Here is a 24,171-nt window from a genome sequence, read left to right on the forward strand (position 1 = left end):
TAAAATACTCCAAGAGAAATGTTTATGAGTCTTTTTCGTATACCATTGTTCAAAGATACACAAAATATATTTTCTTTTGTTTTCTATTAAATAGTGATCAGATATATTTAATTATTTGAACACTTTCAAACAATTATAGACATTATTTGTACATGCTAATAGGCATACTGATTACACTTTTAAAAATCTATTATATGTAGACAATAATAGCAAAATAATGTATGACACCGTATTCATATATACCATAACTTGTTTGGGACATGCGTTTATCTGACTTAACAACACTTAAAGCTCCTATCATAACAGTAGAGACCTACTTCAAGATAGAACTGTTTTACTCCATTAAAGTGATACGAACACGGAAGTCAAAAGAACATACATAAAGTCACATACTCTAAAAGCAACATAAAAATATCCTTACCGAAAGAAAAATGCAATCTTAGCCCATTTGCGCAAAATATATTCGGTCACAGACAAACAATAGTATCAATTTATGTGAAAGAACTTAAGTTTTACCCAATATTTTCCCCTTGATTTAATTTCCGCAGCATGCAATGAGCCCGCAGTGAAACTTCGAAACTAAGAAAATTTAAGGTGGTGGGTTCCTCTAATCAGAACCAAAGGTGTTACTTAAGATACAACTAAAATTTAATCTCAGATCATTTTACATTGATGCCTTACTTGATCCATAGAAATAATAAAAATGTGTCAATAAAGATTTAGTTTTCAAAAGAGTTTTTCAATTTTTATACTCTTCTCTTTCTCACCTCAAACATAGGTTGGTGGGCAAAATGGAAATCAAATACTAATTCTTATTCCTAAAGATATTTTATATTACGGCGATTGTGTTGAGGACTGGATTTAACTTTCAGAAGTTTTCTAAAAATATATTTACATGGAATTGAAAAGAAAGTTCAAACTAACGTTTCACATCGTCCTTTGTATTAGGTATTATTATTGTCCCAAGTTGTCATTAGGCAATAGTGTAGTAACGTTGTGGACCAAAATTTCAATTCATACTGTTTCTTATAGTATATGGTTAAGTTCCTTTCTCATTATTGTCCGATATATCACTAAGGTATTCAGAAAGGTTAACAATAATTGAAGGCCTGACAAGTAATTTGAAGTACATGTAGAATCACAAACACTTAAAAGCTTTTACCACATTAATTCACAAATTCCTATTATTTGGAGTATATTGTTTTTTCTGTAATGTTGTGTTACTTCATTCCAACACGCCTCTACAAATTGGTGTTTTCTCACTGTCGCCTTAACGATAATGCACGGCATTGCAAATGAGCAAGAATAGCAACTTTTAAAAAATGACACAAGAATCCATATGCATCATTAAGTGCTTTTCCCACAAATTCACTGTAGCTCTTGCAAATAATGACTACTATATTGTCTCTGTGTTAAAATTGTTTTTACTGAAGTTAGTGCAAAATATAGAATGTTGCGGCACAGAAATAACTGAAACCAAACTTACAATTTCAGGTAGTAATTTACTGCTGTATTTTTCTTACTATCACGTAATACTATCCAAACAAATTTTAAGTAGTGGAGTTATAAGGGTAAATGAAAAATTATTCTTGAGAGAAAAATCTGATATCAGCTTTGAATTTACTGTCAATTTCAGATTTGAATTAACCGTTGTGAATTCTTTGTTATGAAATTGCACTATACATGTACTTAAATTTTAATGTATTTAGCTACTGGAAACCAGAAAACTGGCAATGAAATTCTAGTTTCTGATTTCACCTTAAATCATTATTTCCTTTAGAATTACTAATATTCATCCGAGCAACACTATCATTGTGGAAACTTGTTGTTTCCAACTTTTAACACACTCATTTTCACATATATTTCTCGCAATAGCTATCATGTTAATCTCACATGGCCAAATTGTGCTACTTAAAGAATGAATAAATTGCTTCATAAAAGATTCTACTCGTAACATACTTTTTAGTATGAATTACGTGCTACGAATGGACTAAATTATGATATTTTATTAGAGGCAATACGTCTTGTACATTGCAATATATTGATGCAATGTTTATTTGTGCGCGTTGGCATAAGTAATACACCAAGTGAAGGTATCGTACCGTGTTGATCTGAGCACATATGATTGAGTTGATTGCAGCATCGTTTAAAGACAAGAGGATAAATGCAGTTTGCAAAACTATAATTGAAAATTTATTGTAATCATACAATTTAATTTACAACACAAAAATGTGCTAAAGATAAACTCTATTTGAGAATGCAAGATTCTTGATTAGTTATATCTTGGTAATGAAGAAATTGAGGAGAATATACAGGAGTTCCACAAAAAATATAAAACGTACGCAAAAGTATGAAAATCCTACCTAATATGATGTGGGGTCTCCTTTTGAGTCCAAAACATTGCAATGATCTTCTTTTTAGCTAATCCTCCTCCAGTCCCTGTCTGACAGGATTGTCCTTCGACCGCTGTTGTGCTTTGCAGACGTCGTTTGCCCATGAATTGTGTATGCCCTCGTGACATTAGACACAGTGCCTTTCGATACCCTCACAATGTTCGCCACTGTTACCACTGGAGCTCCAAGGAGACGGGCACCAACGATCATGCCTCTTTGGAAGTCTGTCAGGTCGCTAATTTTACCGCACTACTTTCACACCACGACACTCACAGGTGAACTGGTTACTGCTGACGGAAGAAGAAGGTCCACATGACATATTGAAAACAAAAAAAAAATGATCGGCAACCGCAACACGTGTTGTACAGTGGAGAGCCAAACCTACGTGTCCTGTATGAAGTGTTTTTAGATTTTTTGTGTATCCCCTTTATTTGATAGTTTGAATAGTTAAGAAGACGATTTTGAAATACAGTTATTAACGGTAGTAAGACTAAAAGTCGAATTGGCACTCAATGAAAGTGATTGCTTTACCTGAGGTACAATTTCTTTCTTCTTATTTGGACTTGAAGTTAATTATTTTCGAACATATTTTCAATCCACGATTAGAAAAATAAGAAATTAAATAGTTGTATTCCAGGGCGCAAGTAATATCAAGGGGAAAAACTAAAGTTACACATGCTAGATTTCTGATTGTAGTTTTGTAGATTGACTTCAGTATTGTCCGATCTTTCAATGACATTCTCTCAGGATAATATTATTATAATTATTAAATAGTATAGTATAATATTAGTATGATTTCAGTATGATTATCATAGCTTGCTTCTCGAATATCTAGAATGTCCCAGTCTTAATATAGGACTCGGGACCAACCAAGAGTCGTGTCATGGTAACGTATGATATCGGACTACTTTTGTACTCATAACATCTTCTCGCTTACGATAGGACATCCAAAGAGAGTGAACCAGTTATGATTATGTGCTTAGACATTTAAAGTTTAAGTATCTTACATTGTGTTTATGTGTTAGCCTGAACTGAGACAGAAAGTTATCTGCAACTATTTATTATTTATCTATTGAAAAACAATTAATTGTTGAATAGAAACAGAAATGGGAGATAAGGGTAATTGTTTTTATATTTCAGATTGTCATAACACTCTTGCTTGCTTCTAACTGTTTTTCCCTGTTGGATTAGGCTCGGAAAATAATTCATGCAAAAATGCGGATATTAGTCTGGTTTTATAATAATTTAATTGCATAATAATAACATATGTTTCTTGTTTTTATCTTTTTCAGGTGAAAATGGTGAGGGAGGGAAAGGCACTAATGGCAAGGAAAAAGTGAAAGGTGAAGGTAAGGTGAATTTCTTTGAGTTGTTGTACAACCAGTGATTACTTATTAATTACAAAATTATAATAATACCAAATACTAGTTGCTAACAGAAAAAGAGAAAAAGAGCTGTAGTTTCTACCAAACCTAATATTAGCATACTTCCACCAGAAATGGATCATACTATGTATTTAAACTGCTTGCCTTTCAAGCAATACTGTGTGACTGCATTCTTTCTTACATTCTATGCTCTTATTGTTGTGAATTTCGAAATATATTACGTAAAGAAGAATGGAAAATACTACTGAATAAACATATCGAATAATGAAGAACGATTAGAAAATATAAAGTCAAACAAGAACTATTTGTTACAATTAGGGTTTCAAACGTGTCATGTATTATACAGTAAAGGCAAACAATTGTTTCGGCGTTCATGATGCAAGGCTCAATAAATAAATTCTGATGTCCATGAAATGAACTCAGAGCGAAGAAGTAATACATTTCATTTATCTATCAGACGACACCTGTTGCGAATTCAGTGGATAAACTGAACATATGACTAACTTAAGCAATCTTTTTCTAATATTCGGAAATATGACCCCCACAACTGACTGGTTCATATCAAAAAACGACATTAGAACGGTCACCTTCTTATCTTAAACTCCAGCAATAATCCTTTGTAATTCCAACATCATATCGTCCTAGAGACCAAAATGGAATCACATATCTTGAATATGAAATCTATCACACAACAAACATATAAGACTGGTTACATTAGTGGATGATTGCTGGAATTAATACATAAAATTTCATCCTGACTACCTTGGTGGTCATGTAGAATTTAGCATGGATATTCTCTACGATTTACGACAAAATTCAAAGAAATTTTGGGTAACAACTTACATTTTAAAATAGAAAATTTTGAAGATCTTAACATTAGCAAGTTCTTAACAACAGCAAGTTCTGATCTCTGCATTTAACACTTTATTTTCTTTTAAATTTATCAGTCTTGACTTAGCATTTACTACCTGGTTGGAATATGCGTGGTAACTGAGCTATTTTACAATGCTATCAGAACGTACATAATTTTGGTACCTTTTCTGGGCTCAATAGGTAACAATCTTTCTCACATTATGATGGAAAACGTTTCATGTTATCAACTTGAGGGAAAACTTCGAGTATAATGGCAAAAGTTAAATAATGTGTTACAAAATGACTAATACTAAAATCATAAGGTATTAGTACTGGTTGAAATAATTCCTTTGCATAGTACTAAATCGTTGCTTTTACTCTCAAATAATTAGAAGTAGAAATTGAGATATCACTTTAGATAAATTATCTCTACATCAAAATATATATTATTTCCCTTCATAGCCTAAAATTGATTATATTATCAAATTTTCCGGATATTGAAGTATTGCTTTTTTTGATCTCCGAATCTTAAATTGTGTACCCAATAATATGTTACTTATTTGATCTTCTTTCATATATCCTGTTCATCATTTGTAATAAAATATATTTTGATATGAAACTTATCAGAACTATTCTGAAAACTTTATTGACTCGGATTTCGTAAAGCTCAGTAAAGTATTGGGTTTATAAGCATACTCATTTCATAAGAAGGAATATATGAAATTTATCTTTAGTTCATCTTTTAGGTTAAATACTTGGAATAATCTAATGGAAGCAAGTGATGGCAATGTAATTGGTAAAATGATATGTGCGACGAAACAAAAGAATCACGAGAATGTATACGAAACTGATAACATCGAACAGGAAATGATGGACAAGGATCGAACCAAGGAAGTTTATTGTGTTTCAAATTACTTAAAATAAGACGCTAACCAAATTAATTTGATTCTAACTTCCGTTAGTATTTTGTGTAATTCTTTATGTAGCTTTTTGTTGCGGTATTAAATCAGCCAGTCGTCGAGTTCTAATGCATCATCCTTTATTATAAGTATTGTTTAACTAATTCATTCTTGAATTTATGTAGTATCTTTACAATAAATTTTAATAATCCCACTATTAAATTAAGTGTAATCTAAAAAGTTGAGTTGATTTCGAGTTTTACGTCCCTTTCAGCACAAATTCTATGTAAGACGGGACCTACTGATTAACGTGGAATCCTAACCACCTGAGCACCTGGTGACAATCGAACCCGGGTCTCCCACACCAAAGGCACGTACGCTGACTGCGCAGACAGGGAGGAGCTCTTGTAAACTAAAAGGATGGTATCAACACTTAGACCACTAACGTTATTTTAGTAGAAAATCCTACAGAAATTCAAAAATCTTTCATAGGAATCCAACGGAAAGCCTTATTTTCTAGCTGTAAAGTGTAACGAAAATAATTAATGTCACGTTGATGTTACGTTATCGCAGGGCTTTTGCACCTTGGTCATGTAACGAACGTTAATGTGCAACGTGGATAATGATCATTCAGACTTAAATAAAACTATTTTCATATCAAATATGCTCTATCATCAGCTTAAGTGAAAACTAAAGTGTGAGAGGTAAATCAAAGTTGCCTTCTCCAAAATAACCTAGAAGATTACAAACTTTGAGGACATACAAAGAATAACAAAGAATCATAACGCTATAGAGAAAGAAATATATTTTATTACTCTGCTATCCTTACTAATATATTATGTTAGTAGAATAAAAATTAATGATCTGGCCCAGGGTCTCGACCAGTGTCTGGCGTATTTGCATTTTTCTCAGTGATTCCTGATAGCATGTACTCGATTTCTCACTGTCGCCCGATATGCCATGATCCACGTATCATACGACCCTGGAAAATTGAGTACTCCATGAAAATCGTTCTCTTTTATAAGAGTGTACTTGTTAGCTTTTTGAACACTTTTTCAAACACCATATAACAGCAAAAATTTCGCAACACCTAGCATAGCTAACAAAAAAGTAAGGTTTTCTTTTTAATCACTATCTAACATATCACTGATTAGATAAGACTATGAACATATATTTCAACCACTATTTAACACAGCAGAGAATACATAGGACTATGAATACATAGCAGGGGTGAATTCATTCTCTTTTACGATCCCTTTTTTCAATACCTATACAACATACCAAAAATTAGATAAAATTATGAACACATATATTCGCAATCCCTAAATAAGAAAGGCAACGACCACCTTTTTAAACCTTATGTACCACTACCTAGGAATGTACTCGTTCTCTTTTATGAGCCCTTTTTACCATTATTTACCCGAGCAGATATTACGAACACCAATTTTTGCAAGACATATCTTATTGGCTTATTTTCCAATCACTATATAGCACAGCAGAGATTACATAAGACTCTGAACAGAGTATATTTTAACCCATATTTATCAAGCAGATAATGCATAAGACTATGAACACATACCAGGATGTATTCTTTCTCTTTTGCGGGGGTAGTTACCTCCAACCCTCCTCCTTTCGCATGCAGGGGTTGGAACTGGCAATGGCGGAGTTAAAAACATAGATCAAGACACATGATTTACAAAAAAAGACTATCGCATAGTAGATCATAGATTAAAGAAATAACAACACACACATACACACAGTTTTATGGAGAAAATCACGCTCCAATGACCATCATACACGGTTTACGGGGAACTTAATTTATTTCTCATAAACAGACATGACATTCTCATAAACAAATAAAGCATAATATCATTAGCATCAGTGGCGGCAAGTGAGAATTTATTTAACAAATCGTGTACTGAATAAGCAGACGCACGACATGCTAAATATAGAAAACAGCAATGTCCACAAAATTGAAATAAGTCACCTTGAATACGTCTATTGTTCCATTATAACGGGTTACAACTAAAAATCTGCACAAAATGTGAGGTAAGATAAAAGCAACAGAAGACAAGAAAATGCTAATGACACATTGTAAATGGTCCGTGATCAGCTACAGTCCGCAAATGTGTTGGAATAGACGTACAGGCTGTTTGGACGCCAGTTTGGTCAATTTCTTTTAAACATTTGCATATTCTTCTTTGAAGTCTGAGCAGTTTCTGCCTTCCAATTATGTTTGTATACCTTGTCACTCAATTGTCCAAAAAATCTTCGATTGGGCGGCACTGGGGCAAGTTAGTTTGATTTTTGGGTTTTGGGCACAAAAGAGATGTTTTGGGATATGAGGTACTTTTGAGCCTTCCTCGCATAATGAGAGCTTGCTTTGTCAGGCCAGAAAATAAAATTATTGTCAGAATGATATTTTGGTATAAAGGGAACTAAGATCTTTTGAAGACATTGCTTCACATACACATCTTGATTGATTGCTAACCCACTAGGCTTGAAATAAGGCTGCGACACACCTTTGTCCCATACAACTAAGTAAAGCATCACTTGCTTTCAAATTTCTGCTTGCCTCTATATTTTATATTAGAAGGAGTGTGTTGCTTGTCTGAGGAATAATAAATGTCATTTCCGGGCATTTGGGATTTAGAAAGGCTGAAGTAACTTTCATCATCCAAAACAAAACACTTTTCTTTGTAATTTCTGACCATCCAACGACAATTTGATTTCACAGTTTTTATTTGCGTTTCAGTGTAAGATGGAGCTTTTTCCATTTTGCATGCTTTGATTCCCATTGATTTTATTGTTTTAGATATTCATTGTTGTGAACACTTTAAATGTTTTTGCTGCGTCGTTCTGACTAATGTTGTCTTTCTTGTCAAACATCTGTTTTAGTCTTTTCTTATTGTTATCCGTCATAATTGCTGCCTTTCGACCACTTCCTGCTTTTCTTTCTATTGTTCCGGATTTAAGTATTGCATAAATTGTTCTTTTTAGCACACCTTCAGCAACAAAGTGTTTCGCACAATATGATTTCCCCAATTCGTGATGTTTTCGTGGAAATTTAAAATGCGTGCACGGAGGACTTCTTCCTTTGACGCAATTTTCTACCAGTTATATCGCATCTGAAAGAAAGCAAACATATTGTAAATTAGACAAAGAGTGTACTATCAACATTCCAAAGAATAGCAATGACTGTGTCAATAGGTTTTATTTTATGACTCCGCACATTTTGTGCAGATTTTTAGTTGTAACCCGTTAAAACAAACAATTTCGTTTGAAAACAAGTTATATGATATTCTATATAGGTGGTATACTATAGCTATCGAAATACTGTCCCACACGCATATTAGATATATAAATTGTAACCCAATGTTCACCAGGCTTTTTTCCAGAATGAGTATTTATAATTGTGGCTGCCGGATATGTATGAATAAACTAAGGAAGCTCATGTACAGAATATACACCTATAAAATGATTTTGGGCATATTTTGTTGTAATGCTTGATACAGTTCAAAGGTATTTAACATTTTAATTATATATGTTCTCTGGAAATCAATTTCTAGTCTTGAGGAGAATTGACCATAAATAATTACTCTTACAGCAGATATTAGTGCTTCTTTAAAATGAACCTCTATTCTTACACTTCCTTGGCGTTGTGGACTAGTATGAAATGCAGCACTAACATTAGAATCGGGAGTTAAATCAAACGCCAGTAGAGTATAACCATAAGGATATTCAGCAAGGGAAATATCGTTATCTTGATTAGAATAATAAATCCCAAAACCTGTAAATAACGTAGAATATGCTTGTATATGTAGCTTACGGTAGCAAATCCCAAAACCTGTAAATAACGTAGAATATGCTTGTATATGTAGCTCATGCTTTCTTACTATGTTTAACAATTATATAAAATTATGAAAATGCTGTAGTATGGAATGTTTTGGGTTTATATTACATAATAATTTTCACACTATTGATTATAAAGTTTAATACTGCGATTCTATTTTATTCTATCTTAAGGTAGTGAAGATGGAGATGAAGGTACAGGTGACGCAGAAGGTGAAGAAAAGGACGAAGGTAAGTTTTAAGCAAATATTTTAAAATGGGTATCATGTCCGTCCGAGTTATGTTCGTCTATACTTATTTTTTTATTCCATAGCGTATATTCTTTTATGTGAAAGGTTATTCGTACTTCATGGTCAGCGATTATAGAACCATTCTGGAGGACCATTTACACTCTGTGGACACCTTTCCAGGCGGTAGTGCAGTGTCTCAGGATGATAACTGCCCCATTCACTGCTAAACTTTACACAGAGTCATTCGATGTGTATTACAGTAACGTTTCTTCATTTTGATTTTGAAAAAAGAAAACTTCATCATACTCTTCATCATATTTCCATGTCCATGTATCTGTCCATCCTTTCAGAGCTCAAGTAAATCTTGACTACTTGGTGGATCTTCACCAAATCAGGTTAGAAAGCTAGGATCCAAGTGCACTTTGACGGACGATATTTATGTCGGAAGTAGTATAAATAATATACTCTCTCTTTTATGCTTTTATAGAGCAAAACAGTAATAGGAGTTGAAACATTTTCCTAAAAATCTCAAGGAGATATTCTATTTTCGTCCAATGTACTAGAACTGAATATAATAGAAACACGCTACTACTTACGGATTCAATATTGTTTTACAGAACAAGAATGATAAGATATACCATTCATATATTTCTTGAAATCTATTTAGTGTTCTAAGAATATATAGTCAATGGTTTCATAGCTTCCTATTACAACCAGACGTAATAAAAAACAAACATTTCTTGCTTTAACGACGCTTATCTTAGAGTAATACATTATACGAGGAGTATTCGGAAAGTAACGTCCAGTTGGGTATTATGTGTGAAGCAGTGGGAGCAGCATTACCATCTTTGCACAAACTTCCTCGTTAGATTCGTCTACATTCTACCGTGATAGAATGAAGTTTGCTGATCACTTCTGTAGTGTTTCAAAATGTGTGCTACAATTGAGAATCTTGCCAAGTGCGAGATGTGAGCTGTTATAAGTTTTCTTACGACAAAACAACATTCGACAGCAGCTATTCATCGGGAACTTCTTGCCGTGTATTAACCAAGTGTGATTACTGAAGTTGTTCGTGAATGGGTTCGTTCATTTAAAAGTAGACGACCAAATGTTCATGACGAAGAGTGGCAGGCCATCAACGGTCACTGATGAACTCGTTTAGAAAATTGATATAAAAGTTCGTAAAAATCGACGTTTCACATTCTCTTCATGCATATCAAGTAGTGGCTTGGATCTCATGGCTTTGGTGATTATGAAGAGCTGAAAGATGCGCTCACCGTCTTCCTCATGGCACAGTTGGATGACTTTTTGCTGATGGAATTTCGCAGCTAGTGCATAGTATGGTAAGTGCTTGAATGTTTAGGGAAACCATGTTGAAAAATAGAGAAAAGAAGTAGTTTTCAGATGCAAAAAATTAATTTTTCTTAATTACTTTGGTGTTCTTTTTAATAGTCAGATGTTACTTTCCGAACAGCCCTCGCCTCCGACTGTAATAAGTTTTCTGTAAGTAGTTAAGCGTTCAAAGATTATATTCTATATCAATTCATATCTCTCTTCTAAAACCGGGTATGTTTGAAATTAATCATTTATGTGCAAGTGTCTGTTTCGTAGTAAAACCGGTATCATATATAAAAATCTATTTCTTGTATCAATTATGCGTTTAAGGAATATATACTGTATTTACTCTAATATTCTTATTAAAACCTAAAGTGTCATAAAATCAACCACTCCAAATTTTATCCGTGATCGATATAGAGAAAAAAGGCATAATGTAGAGAAGCAGTTTTTGCAGTTAATTTAGCGTCCCAACAATATACTCCATTCCCACCCAAAACTTAAAAGTTATGTTCTTTTAATGCAACTTCCTAATTCAACATTAATTAAGAAAATATTTTTGAATACAAACCAAGCTCCCTTTTATGGTATACTCCTAACTACTCCTTGCTAATTAACATATGCTACATATCATTGGAGTTCTGTAATACTACGTGTTATATTAGTTCTATATCATATCAATGACGTGGTTACCGTTGTGTTAAAATGCGAAGGAAAAGGTTCAAATATATTTTACTCACACAGTAAAAATTGAAAACATCTAACGTAAACGTGTAGTAATAAAATATTTGAGTTTATTCTAACACTCACTACGCACGCATATTTGGTTACCAAGCACATTGAGCACACTGGTTTACAATGGATTTCAGAATATCATTTCCAGTTAAATTAATAGCATTTAAAATAAGAAACACCTACTTTACTTTAATACATGCATTTTTAAACTCGTTCCTCATTGAGCAAACCTGTAAAATGTGACATTGCCGTGTTTGACCATAACCACTATCTTACATGATATTTTGAAGAAACGTTGAACATGTAACCGTATTCTGGTACAATACGAAGCAAAAAACCTGCAACATGAAAGTTTAAGTTCATTGTGAAACTACGCCAACAACATAGGCAACCAACCTAACGTCTTCGTGGCACTAATCACGCCAGGATAACCTTCGGCTTCGCCCCCCTGCACACTTCGTTTGGAGCAAGAAATGCATAGACCACGTGACTACAAACCACAAATTTCTCACAAGATGGAGTAATAGATTGAGGTTCTTCTCATTTCTCTTCTCATTTTACATCCTCAGTTTTAAAGAGAGAGAAAGAGAAAAAGGTCAACGTGATAAAAACTAAATATAGAGGAATATGCGAAATATAAAGGAAAATAAAACGTGCGCATATATTGACAAATGACACATGCACTTCAAAGGAGACCATTTCAAATTTTGTTATGAACCATATATAATAACTGTGAGAATCAGCAAACCACAAAGACATAATTACACACAGTAAGTGTTATACAACACATATTTATTTAAACAAATAAAAATGCTTGCAGAAAGCTGAAAATGTCTTTAGAATCTCAACCTTAACTGAAACAAGAGATTACTTCTCTATTGTTTTTCTTCGTAGCATCCATCTACATGGAGAAATGAGAAAGAGATAACATCTTAAGAGATTCGCACGTATACAATATCGGAAACTGCTAAATGGAAAAAAGTACAGTCTTTTGCTGGGATTCGAACCCAGAACCATAATGTTAGAAATCCAACACTCTACCGATGTAGCTAGTCTGACAGTAATACCCTGTTCCTCCATCATTACCTATGAAAGACGGAATGGAGTCTGCAGAAAACTACGTCTAACATGTCCACGACAGACCACCTATAACCTATGTCTAATTGGTACTTAAAAAAGCTAGTTCTACACGTGCATAGAAAAGTAAAATCAAATGAGTAGTTAGTACACATCACTTTGTCTGTCTCACTCTATCTCTGACTATAGAAATCGAGGAAGAAGAAAAAAATATAGAGGTGAGAACACAGGAAGAACAAGCAAAAATATAAGTTGCAGGAAAATGAATATCAAGGAGAGAGAGAGAGACATAGAGACAGAGAGAAAAATAGAGGGAACGGAGCAAATGATTTAATATACACCGGAAAAGAAGATTCACAACTGTGCTATACATTTAATGTATTGAATACTCTGCAGGCCCGTATCCACGGGGGGGCTAGGGGGCCGCCCCCCCTAAACTTTGGCTGGCCCCAATAAAGGTTTCACGATAGGCTTGCAAATAAACTATAATATGGTGATGAAGTATAATATGATTGGGTCGGGCTCCCCCTAACTTCGGCCGCCCCCCCTAAATTTGTGGGCTGGCTACGGGCCTGATACTCTGTTTCTTCTAAATTGCTTGCTAGATGACAAATATTAATTTGTAAAAACGTAGCAAATGCCCGCGTTGTCTTGTTTTCTTACTATTTCAGTAATAGTGGAAAACGTGGTTTATGCAACATAATAAATTACTAATTTTCCCACAACAACCATGTAGATGTTGTTGATGATTTTGAGTTTAACGTCCGTTCAGCAGCGAGATTATATGAGACGTTGACCTACTTATTAACGTGGAATCCGAACCATATGAGCTGCTGCCGGGAATCGAAGCAACCATGTACTGTTGGTAAGAAATTTCTAAGCAAAAGAAAAAACTGATCAGCAAAATACATAAAACGATAGTCCTGCAAACTATTACTTAAAGAGAATTTATTGTAAAATCAATACATCCATGTGGCGGTATATAGTCGTAAAGTGATTAGAAAACTTAATATTAAACTGTCGATCACATCGTTTTACTTATTTGAATTCAATGTCGTATAGATTCGGTTTTAGCTCTAGATTTCAGCGTTCTCACTTCGATTCTTAACTTGTTGGAAATATGCATTAATCGAAATTATAAAAACATACGAAATTTAACTAGCTAAAAGAAGAGAATAACATAAAAATCCGGATTTGAGTACGTCGTCGCCAACATTTGCTTTTATTTCAGGGAGCATAAAGTCGAGAAGATCAGCATTTTTTTACCATTAAATCGGCCTATAATTCGATGGATACCACCTAACCTGCAGTCTCGCATATCCATCCCCAACAGTGAATCGTCACATGACCCATTCGCGCTGAACGGGCCATATATTGTGGATCAAACCGTCTTCCAGATGGGCGATACACACGTGTTGGCCCAAAATTTCCAGTGGAAAATATTTTTTCATCTGTAAAGACAACAGTGTCCCAGTGACAAGTAATATTTAGCTCTGCAAACGCCAGTCTATCGACTTTGTGATCTTCTGTCAATCTCTCCTTAACAGCAGCCCGGAAGGACCTTAAGCCTGCGGCCCGAATTCGCCGTCGGACTGTAGTTACATAACCTGGAAAGGCGGTAGACTGTTGCAGTTTTCGGGCACACATGAAAGGCTGTCGACAGCATTGATCAACTAATCGTTGGTCTTGTGTCGGTGAGGACACTCGTGGCCGACCACTTCCAGATTTTCGAGTTAGGCTTCCAGTTTCCTCATATTTTTTCCACCACCTGAACGCTGTTGCACGATGCACGCCTAATCGAGCGCCTGCTTCAGGAACACTCAATCCCGCATGTTCAATTAGAGCGATAACACTCTCGCGTACAGAATGATCATATTGCGCCATCCTTACACACCAAAGTAAAAGTGCTAGAACGTCTTTGAATATAGGATAATGCAACATATTGCTATACATGACGTCGTATTATGAAAGGCATGCGTAGAAGAAGTAGATGTGCCTGTAATCAACTGTTGTTGCACGCAAAAATACTCACTCACTGTTAGTAACAAAATATTTTCCATTTTTTTTAAATCCAATACATTAGAATATAGTAGCAGTTACTATTTTTTAAGAACATAACTTCCATCGAGTGGTGGGCATAAACAAAAACTCGTAACTATGCAACAGTTAACTTCCATCAAAACCCACGAAGCACTTTACAGATTTAATCTGATTTATTTGTGCAATTTAGATACATATAAGATTACAACTTGTCCGGGAAATTTGTTTATACTCGTCTAAAACAGTTCTATTCTATTATTCGCCACTCGTATACATTATATGACAAACAACAAAACAGAAACAAGTAAAGTGCAAATACTATAGACAATATTTATCAAAACGTACTAGAGGATTAAGATATAGCCGAGCGGCTTAGTAGAGTAGTCTACTACCTCCGCCTTCTCGTGTTCAAACCCACCTGAGGTTTGTGTCTATTCTCTGTTTTTTTTTCTTGTGCTTTCACAACGAACGTTTTTTCTATAATTCCTATAAGCTATGACTTGCCAACCCTAAAGAAAATACACATGTTTATTGTAATACTCTAATCCGGATTTTTATGTTATTCTCTTCTTTTAGCTAGTTAAATTTCGTATGTTTTTATAATTTCGATTAATGCATATTTCCAACAAGTTAAGAATCGAAGTGAGAACGCTGAAATCTAGAGCTAAAACCGAATCTATACGACATTGAATTCAAATAAGTAAAACGATGTGATCGACAGTTTAATATTAAGTTTTCTAATCACTTTACGACTATATACCGCCACATGGATGTATTGATTTTACAATAAATTCTCTTTAAGTAATAGTTTGCAGGACTATCGTTTTATGTATTTTGCTGATCAGTTTTTTCTTTTGCTTAGAAATTTCTTACCAACAGTACATGGTTGCTTCGATTCCCGGCAGCAGCTCATATGGTTCGGATTCCACGTTAATAAGTAGGTCAACGTCTCATATAATCTCGCTGCTGAACGGACGTTAAACTCAAAATCATCAACAACATCTACATGGTTGTTGTGGGAAAATTAGTAATTTATTATGTTGCATAAACCACGTTTTCCACTATTACTGAAATAGTAAGAAAACAAGACAACGCGGGCATTTGCTACGTTTTTACAAATTAATATTTGTCATCTAGCAAGCAATTTAGAAGAAACAGAGTATCAGGCCCGTAGCCAGCCCACAAATTTAGGGGGGGCGGCCGAAGTTAGGGGGAGCCCGACCCAATCATATTATACTTCATCACCATATTATAGTTTATTTGCAAGCCTATCGTGAAACCTTTATTGGGGCCAGCCAAAGTTTAGGGGGGGCGGCCCCCTAGCCCCCCCGTGGATACGGGCCTGCAGAGTATTCAATACATTAAATGTATAGCACAGTTGTGAATCTTCTTTTCCGGTGTATATTAAATCATTTGCTCCGTTCCCTCTATTTTTCTCTCTGTCTCTATGTCTCTCTCTCTCTCCTTGATATTCATTTTCCTGCAACTTATATTTTTGCTTGTTCTTCCTGTGTTCTCACCTCTATATTTTTTTCTTCTTCCTCGATTTCTATAGTCAGAGATAGAGTGAGACAGACAAAGTGATGTGTACTAACTACTCATTTGATTTTACTTTTCTATGCACGTGTAGAACTAGCTTTTTTAAGTACCAATTAGACATAGGTTATAGGTGGTCTGTTGTGGACATGTTAGACGTAGTTTTCTGCAGACTCCATTCCATCTTTCATAGGTAATGATGGAGGAACAGGCTATTGCTGTCAGACTAGCTACATTGGTAGAGTGTTGGACTTCTAACACTATGGTTCTGGGTTCGAATCCCAGCCAAAGACGGTAATTTTTTCCAATTAGCAGTTTCCTATATTGTATACGTGCGAATCTCTTAAGATGTTATCTCTTTCTCATTTCTCCATGTAGATGGATGCTACGAAGAAAAACAATAGAGAAGTAATCTCTTGTTTCAGTTATGGTTGAGATTTTAAAGACATTTTCAGCTTTCTGCAAGCATTTTTATTTGTTTAAATAAATATGTGTTGTATAACACTTACTGTGTGTAATTATGTCTTTGTGGTTTGCTGATTCTCACAGTTATTATATATGGTTCATAACAAAATTTGAGATGGTCTCCTTTGAAGTGCATGTGTCATTTGTCAATATATGCGCACGTTTTATTTTCCTTTATATTTCACATATTCCTCTTTACTTAGTTTTTATCACGTTGACCTTTTTCTCTTTCTCTCTCTTTAAAACTGAGGATGTAAAATGAGAAGAGAAATGAGAAGAACCTCAATCTATTACTCCATCTTGTGAGAAATTTGTGGTTTGTAGTCACGTGGTCTATGCATTTCTTGCTCCAAACGAAGTGTGCAGGGGGACGAAGCCGAAGGTTATCCTGGCGTGATCAGTGCCACAAAGACGTTAGGTTGGTTGCCTATGTTGTTGGCGTAGTTTCACAATGAACTTAAACTTTCATGTTGCAGGTTTTTTGCTTCGTATTGTACAACCGGAAATTTAACTAAATTTGTGTAAGTAAAATTTATATTGTAAAATTGTTGATCTTACTTAAAAAATAATTCAAACATTAGTAAATATATAATTAAAATTACTAAATTGTATTACAAGCTTATGTAATACTCATTATTTTACTCATCTCCCTTAGGTTAAATAGCATAAATCTTTGAAGGTTAAACTCAAATATTTCATTTTGTATTATTTGAGAACGGTTATCACTATTTTCGTGGTCTTCTGGTCTTTTTCTCTAAATCATAATGATACTCCAATCTCTTAAAGTCAACAGACGTTCTCTCTAATCATACAAGATATTGGCTATCGTCCAAAATTAGCCTTGCTACATACTATAGCTTTACTATAAGAAAGACTAGTTTTAAAATACTTTTAGGTTTCATAATTTCTAAGGTACTTGTTTGAGATTCAATTGTCGCACTGCAAGGTAATATCCAAAAAATACGTGTACGGTAGTGTTCCTCTCCATCAGGAGTGCTGTCGAATTCAAGATAAGCTGTTAACCAAAAAGAAATACAACCTCACTGGCCACCTCAGACTCAACCTACAAAGGATACTTCAAAATAGATGGAATTACGGGAATCAGGATCAGCCTGGCAGTCACTCACCTAGTGTATTATATAGGCAATTCAATATTCATTTATAAGGAATAGGAAGAATATACCTATATATATATATATATATATATATATATATATATATATATATATATATATATATATATATATATATATCGTAATAATTTTAATTGGCTTTGAATATGTACCTATTCGTTACATAGATACATGTACAGACAGCAATAACAAATATCAAAAAATATAATGAGAATAATAAGTTTTTAATGCAACTTAGAATATTAATATGCTAATCAAATTTAAAATTTAAACAATGTGTTTTAACTCTTCAAATATTGAAAGTACGAATCGATTTCGATAGTCAATTTCGAGTTGATTTCAACAAATTCCAAAATTTGGGAAAATACACAATCGTAATTTTATTGGAATCTGGCCGCAAAATTGCATTTTTTCAAAGTCTCCAAATTCTGAAATTAAAGTCGGCTTTTGTTCAAAGCAACCAACAATAAGAATTTCTGCCTCACAATACGTTCCTAAACAACAATTGAGCATATTCAAATTAATATACACAAGTATTCCTAATTTCGTCTTTCAGTTATTCAGTTCACTAAATAATATAATCGAGTTCCTTTTTCTCAAAAAAGTATTAAAAATGATCAAAATATAAGCAACAAAGAAATTTGGATTCTATCTTTTCATTCAGCACAATTAAAATCCAATGTATCATTCATCCTACAATTTTCCAAATTCTGAAATTTAAATATAATCATGAATAACGGCTTTCTACCAATCCGCAGAACAATAATAACCTAATTCAATTGTAGAATTTTTCACGATTTGAATTTTATCCTTTACAAAGTAAGCAAGGCAATGATACTCAAATATATATAACAAACGAGATAATGAAATCCTAATGCCAGAACTGATAAAATTAAAACTAATACAAGAGGTTATCATGAATTTTAGATTGTCTGTTAAGAAAAGTCCACGTTTTAGCGGGATGATCTACCTTTTCTCGGCACAAAAATTTTTATATTGGACCTTATGGGGAGAACATGGCTACCGAATTTCCTCAGTTTCTTAGGAACTTGGTATCTCTAATGGGAAAGAAAAATTTTGCAGCATTCTACAGTAGTTTATTAACGGGTTGAAATACTTAAATTGTATATTTGTCTGCTAGTTTAGCAGAAATAAATTATTAAAAAATAAATAAATTAGTTTCTTTTTATACAAATTAAAATATGTCTAACTTTGCAACCAATTATGGTAGAGAGATCAACTTTTTTTTTTGTTTTATTCCTTGAGAAGAAACGACTCTAATAGTTTTAATCACAACCATATCTGATACGCCAATTAAAAAATAGTATTTTAATATAAGTATTAAAGTTTATCTGTCAAAAAGTTTGACGAGGGTAAGGAATCCGCGCCCACCCTTTTCTTTTGTTTTCGTCCCGAGAGATATGAAGGGAAGGGTTTCACAAATCTCTTTCAGCTATGTACACAGACCGTTTTCACAGCAGGTGTCAATGCGAATGTAAACATCCTGTCCTCACGTTCAATAGCCCAAGTTCGGCCACTTTCTCTCTCTCTCTTTTTTTTCTCTCTCTCTCTTCCGAGGAGGTGTTTCTACCCTGTAAGAAAATTATAGATATGTAGAGAAAATGGTGATCAATTATTTCTGATAGCCAGATGATAGACAAGCATTCCAAAATGCCTTCGAATTCCAAAAATGTATCGACCATAACTTTACCATCTGGTAAATTTCAGGAGGCAAAAGTTATATTATTATTATTATTATTATTATTATTATTATTATTATTATTATTATTATTATTATTATTATTATTATTATTATTATTATTATTATTATTATTATTATTTGGAGTTAGAGTGCAAAGCCACGAAGATACAAATGGCTCCATTGGCTTAACATACACATAGCTGCCCCCATTCAGAACATCCCTTTGTGCGTTAGAAAACATGCTATAACAATGCGCCCCTCGCAAAAATCTAATTCAACTCTTATTGACCTCAGTAGCGCTTACTAATAGCGTAAATGCTATAAATCAGGCATTTGCAAGTAGGAACAGGGATTGGCCGAATCACAGAAATCTTACTGTCGTCATGGACTGTAAAAGGTAATATATGACATTTTCACAAGAAATAATTATCGGATCTACCGTAGTCGGGTCAAGACTCCACTTAGGAACTAACAGGTGCGCTAGCCAAAAATACATGTTTCAGAATCCTAAGGTACTCACGCAACAATTTTTTATAGAGGGGCTTTAGCTACGGGCCTTTAATTTGAAGTAGTCACCAACTACCCGTATAAAAATCATTGCGGAAGTATATCGCAGGATTCTGAAATTTCGAGTTGGTCTATATTTTTTGTCACGACTAGCTATATACCGTATATATGCCAGTCAGTGGCGGATCCAGGGGGGTGATCGCCCCCTTCCCCAGAAGAAACTTTCTTATTTTATATATATAAATAAAACCCATCCCAGAGTTTGGAGCTCTTAAAAGTACCTCTAAGTAGCAGTATTACAACCCACCGCCCCCCCAGAAGTCCGTCCTATATCCGCCCCTGATGCTAGTCCTTAATACTCTACGTTGAAATGTATCATAACTCTGTCATTTGAAGGAAAAAAGGAAGGAGAGCTGTTGTGCAACATAACATGGTGTTGACATACTCAACCAAAACGACCAGAATGCTCATTCGGGTAGGTTCAAGACGATTCTTAGTGCACGTACGGATACAACAGCTGTAAATTCCTGGATATTGTAGAGAGTTGTCACAGGAAAACATAAGAGTAGAAGAACCTCTATTTTGAATTTGGTGAAGAAGATGATAGAGCAGAAACCTAGAGCTGCAGGTCCTTCAAGAAACTCAAGAATGTAAAAGAGAAGAGACCCTAAAAGAGGCGCTTGTTTAAATGAGAAATCTCAAACTAATTTCGTGATCAAAGGTTTGCAGTGCTATCCTAGAAATGTTGGATATTACAAGTGTCAATATTTGAGTAATTGTGTTAGAATCATGTACAATAGTCTATTACAGAAAAAAGTCGATAGAAGTTATTCAAAGAATTCTTGTAATTTGTCAACATTATTTTCAAAGACGTAGCCTTCAATGTGAATGCATTACTAGAAAATAAAGATTATACGGGGGACAGTCAAAAAGCTCCTGGAATATTATTGTAGCTATTTATTATCACGTACAATAGTCTATTATAGTCTGTATATATGTATGTGTGTGTCGTGGATGAATAGTTACGCTCATCCCTTATAATCAAGGAGTCCCTTGTTTGATTCCCGATGGAGACACAAGTGTTTCGGATCCTACGTTAAGCTGTAGGTCCCACCCATAGGACGTCATCATTCTGAAAGTATGTTCTTTTCTGCGTATCCTGCTTCTTGTTTCAACTGTAGGATAAATCGAGACTAACTGACAGTGCGTAGTCTTAGCGGGGTAAGCGCGGAAAACGAAAAAGTCAAAGAAAACAGGGCTTTGCTCCCATGTCCCCATATAACAATGCACAGTATGGACACGGTTCCAAATGGGTCTTATAGGAGCTATCATGGCAACATTTTTGTATAAGACAATTGGTGTGTGTCGTCTGCATGGTTGTCTGGGGACAAAAAAAAAGCAAACATGTTTTTCAATAAATAAATAAATAAATAAATAAATAGAAGAAAACGTGCATTTTTCAATTCCCATATCCTCGTCCTAAGAAGGCGCTTAGCGCAACGAGTCTAAACTTTAAATGCTTTGAAAGTTTGTTCTTTTTTGCGTATCCTGCTTCTTGTTTCAACTCCCTAGAACAGTGATGATTTCAGGGGTGATTCTGGGGGGAAATTCTCCCAAAAGCTACTAAATTCACCCTCGGGTGCTTGAGATCTTCGCAGAAATTTCTGTGGAGCACGCAATTTTTAGTCGCTTTCCCCCTCTGTGCGTGGTGCCTCCGGAGGAAATGATCTGAAATTAACACTGCTATAGGATAATTAGAGATTTTCTTACAGTGCTTAGTCTTAGCGAAGTAAGGACGAGAAACCAGAAATATCACAAAAAAACAGGGCTTTTGCCCCGCTGTTCCCCCGTAAAAATGCACGGTTTACCAACAATACAGATTGGATCTAACAGGGCTATTTAGAAAACGTCTTATAGAGCATTTGGTGTGCAGTGTTGTCTGCGGACAAGGAGGCAAAACCGTTTTTTTCATTAAAAAATGGAGTATTTTAAATTTCCCTCGCCCCCTCAGGAGACGCTTCTTCAATGAGACCGTATTCTGCCTCTTTCTCCCATTCTCTAGGCTCTAGGCCAATTAGGACTGATAGGCATTTGAATTAGTCCATTACTTGGTAGCCTAGTAATTAGCCATCATATTGGCTGCCATATTGGATTTAGACAAATGTTCTCTCATGTTACCATGTAAAATATGTCTTGTCGTGATGAAAGCTACCAGCAAAAGTAGGTTTCGCTTAGTCCTGAGGAAGTACGCTACATCCTAGAGTAATGCGTGCATATACGCATTTGTAACTTTGTACAGTTAATCATTAGACAACAGTGTTGCAAGTTTGTAAGGTTTCTAAGTGGCAATAAACAATGCCATATTTAAATTCATCGGCCTCAAAAACCTATAGTTTGACACCAAAATTATCTTTCTAAGTGCCTTAGTTCACGATCTCTCTCTTCATATATATATATATATATATATATATATATATATATATATATATATATATATATATATATATATATATATATATATACAGAGAGAGAGAGATTTACGTAGGGCGGCAGCTATATTGGAAAATTTTGAAATATATTCCCAAGACATTATTAAAAAAACTTAGGGGACATTTTTTTACGGACACCTATATATGGGTGCCAGGACTTTACATTGTCGGAATCCTGTGAGGGCACCCCTCTGCCCCCCTTCCCTTCGCCACTACTGTATGCTATAATATTTGTCCGGAAGGGGGAAAAATCCCAAAATAACAGCGTTTTCTGATATATACTGTTCTTCCCGCGCACTCTAGAATGCATCTTGACGAACTTCCAGAGGTAACGTGGAAAAGAGGATACTTCACATCACATCGTCCAGTCTCTTAGTATGGAACCATTGAGGAAGACAAACTCTATAAAGCTAACAGCATTTGGCAGCTGACAGGTAATCTCAGAAACTGGTCGAGAACCTGTTTCATTCAGACATCCACCCCCTTCCCCCTCCATTTCACCAACCCCCGCCCTTTCCGCGGCCAAGCTTAGAGTGGGGCGTGACTTACCCTCGTCAAACTTTGACAGGTGGACTTTAATACTTATATTAAAATATTATTTTTTAATTGGCGTATCAGATATGGTTGTGATTAAAACTATTAGAGTCGTTTCTTCTCAAGGAATAAAACAAAAAAAGTTGATCTTTCTACCATAATTGGTTCCAAAGTTAGACATATTATAATTTGTATAAAAAGAAACTAATTTATGTATTTTTTAATAATTTATTTCTGCAAAACTAGCAGACAAATATACAATTTAAGTATTTCAACCCGTTAATAAACTTCTGTAGAATGCTGCAAAATTTTTCTTTCCCATTAGAGATACCTAATTCCTTAGAAACTGAGGAAATTCGGTAGCCATGTTCTCCCCATAAGGTCCAATATAAAAATTTTTGTGCCGAGAAAAGGTAGATCATCCCGTTAAGGCAAAAATGCAGCTCCAAACACTTTTGTTGGCGGGAAAGTTGCTAATTTCAAAAATAAATTAGAAAAAAATGGAAATTTTCAAAGAATATTCGAAAATTGATTTCACATATAAGCAATTCTTTTCACATAAATTCAACTACTTCGCAAAAAGGAAAAACACTCTAGATCAAATCAACCCTAACCAATATAAATAAAATTCGCTCACCTAAAAATTCTAAATTTCTAAATTCTTTTATACGTTTTACCTTTCAGCTCAACAAGATTTTTAATTCCTCTCGTCTTGGTGGATCTAATCCTTCTAATCGGGCTGACTACTTTATATAAAAATATGCAAGATGAAGTGAGCCGTTTTAACTTCACATCGTGTTAAATAGTGTTGTCTTACAATTTCCACAAAATGCAAAAAAGCAACATAATATTGCATTAAAAATAGAATTTTGAAGGGAAAGTATCCTTTGAGACAGTCAGCAAAGTGTGTACAAGAAACGCCCACACGACTGCCCTCCTGATTGAAAACACAACTGCAAATTTCCACAACTAACTTGCGCACAATCACATCAAGGAAAATACACACA

General features: G+C 34.5%; 1 protein-coding gene across 1 annotated transcript in view; it reads left to right on the top strand.

The window, feature by feature from the left end:
* The window catches only part of LOC145683623 (uncharacterized), a gene marked incomplete at its 3' end in the record, with an annotated part of 551,164 nt that overhangs the window by 248,978 nt on the left and 278,015 nt on the right, over positions 1–24,171 (top strand). Inside the window, 2 exon segments of the mRNA XM_081754960.1 lie at positions 3,686–3,742; positions 9,556–9,612. Of these exon segments, the coding sequence (XP_081611086.1) occupies positions 3,686–3,742; positions 9,556–9,612 (114 nt within the window).

The sequence above is a fragment of the Thermobia domestica genome, chromosome 4, assembly GCF_964235325.1.
Source record: "Thermobia domestica chromosome 4, izTheDome1.hap1.1, whole genome shotgun sequence".
In the NCBI taxonomy this organism is placed as follows: Eukaryota; Metazoa; Arthropoda; class Insecta; order Zygentoma; family Lepismatidae; genus Thermobia; species Thermobia domestica.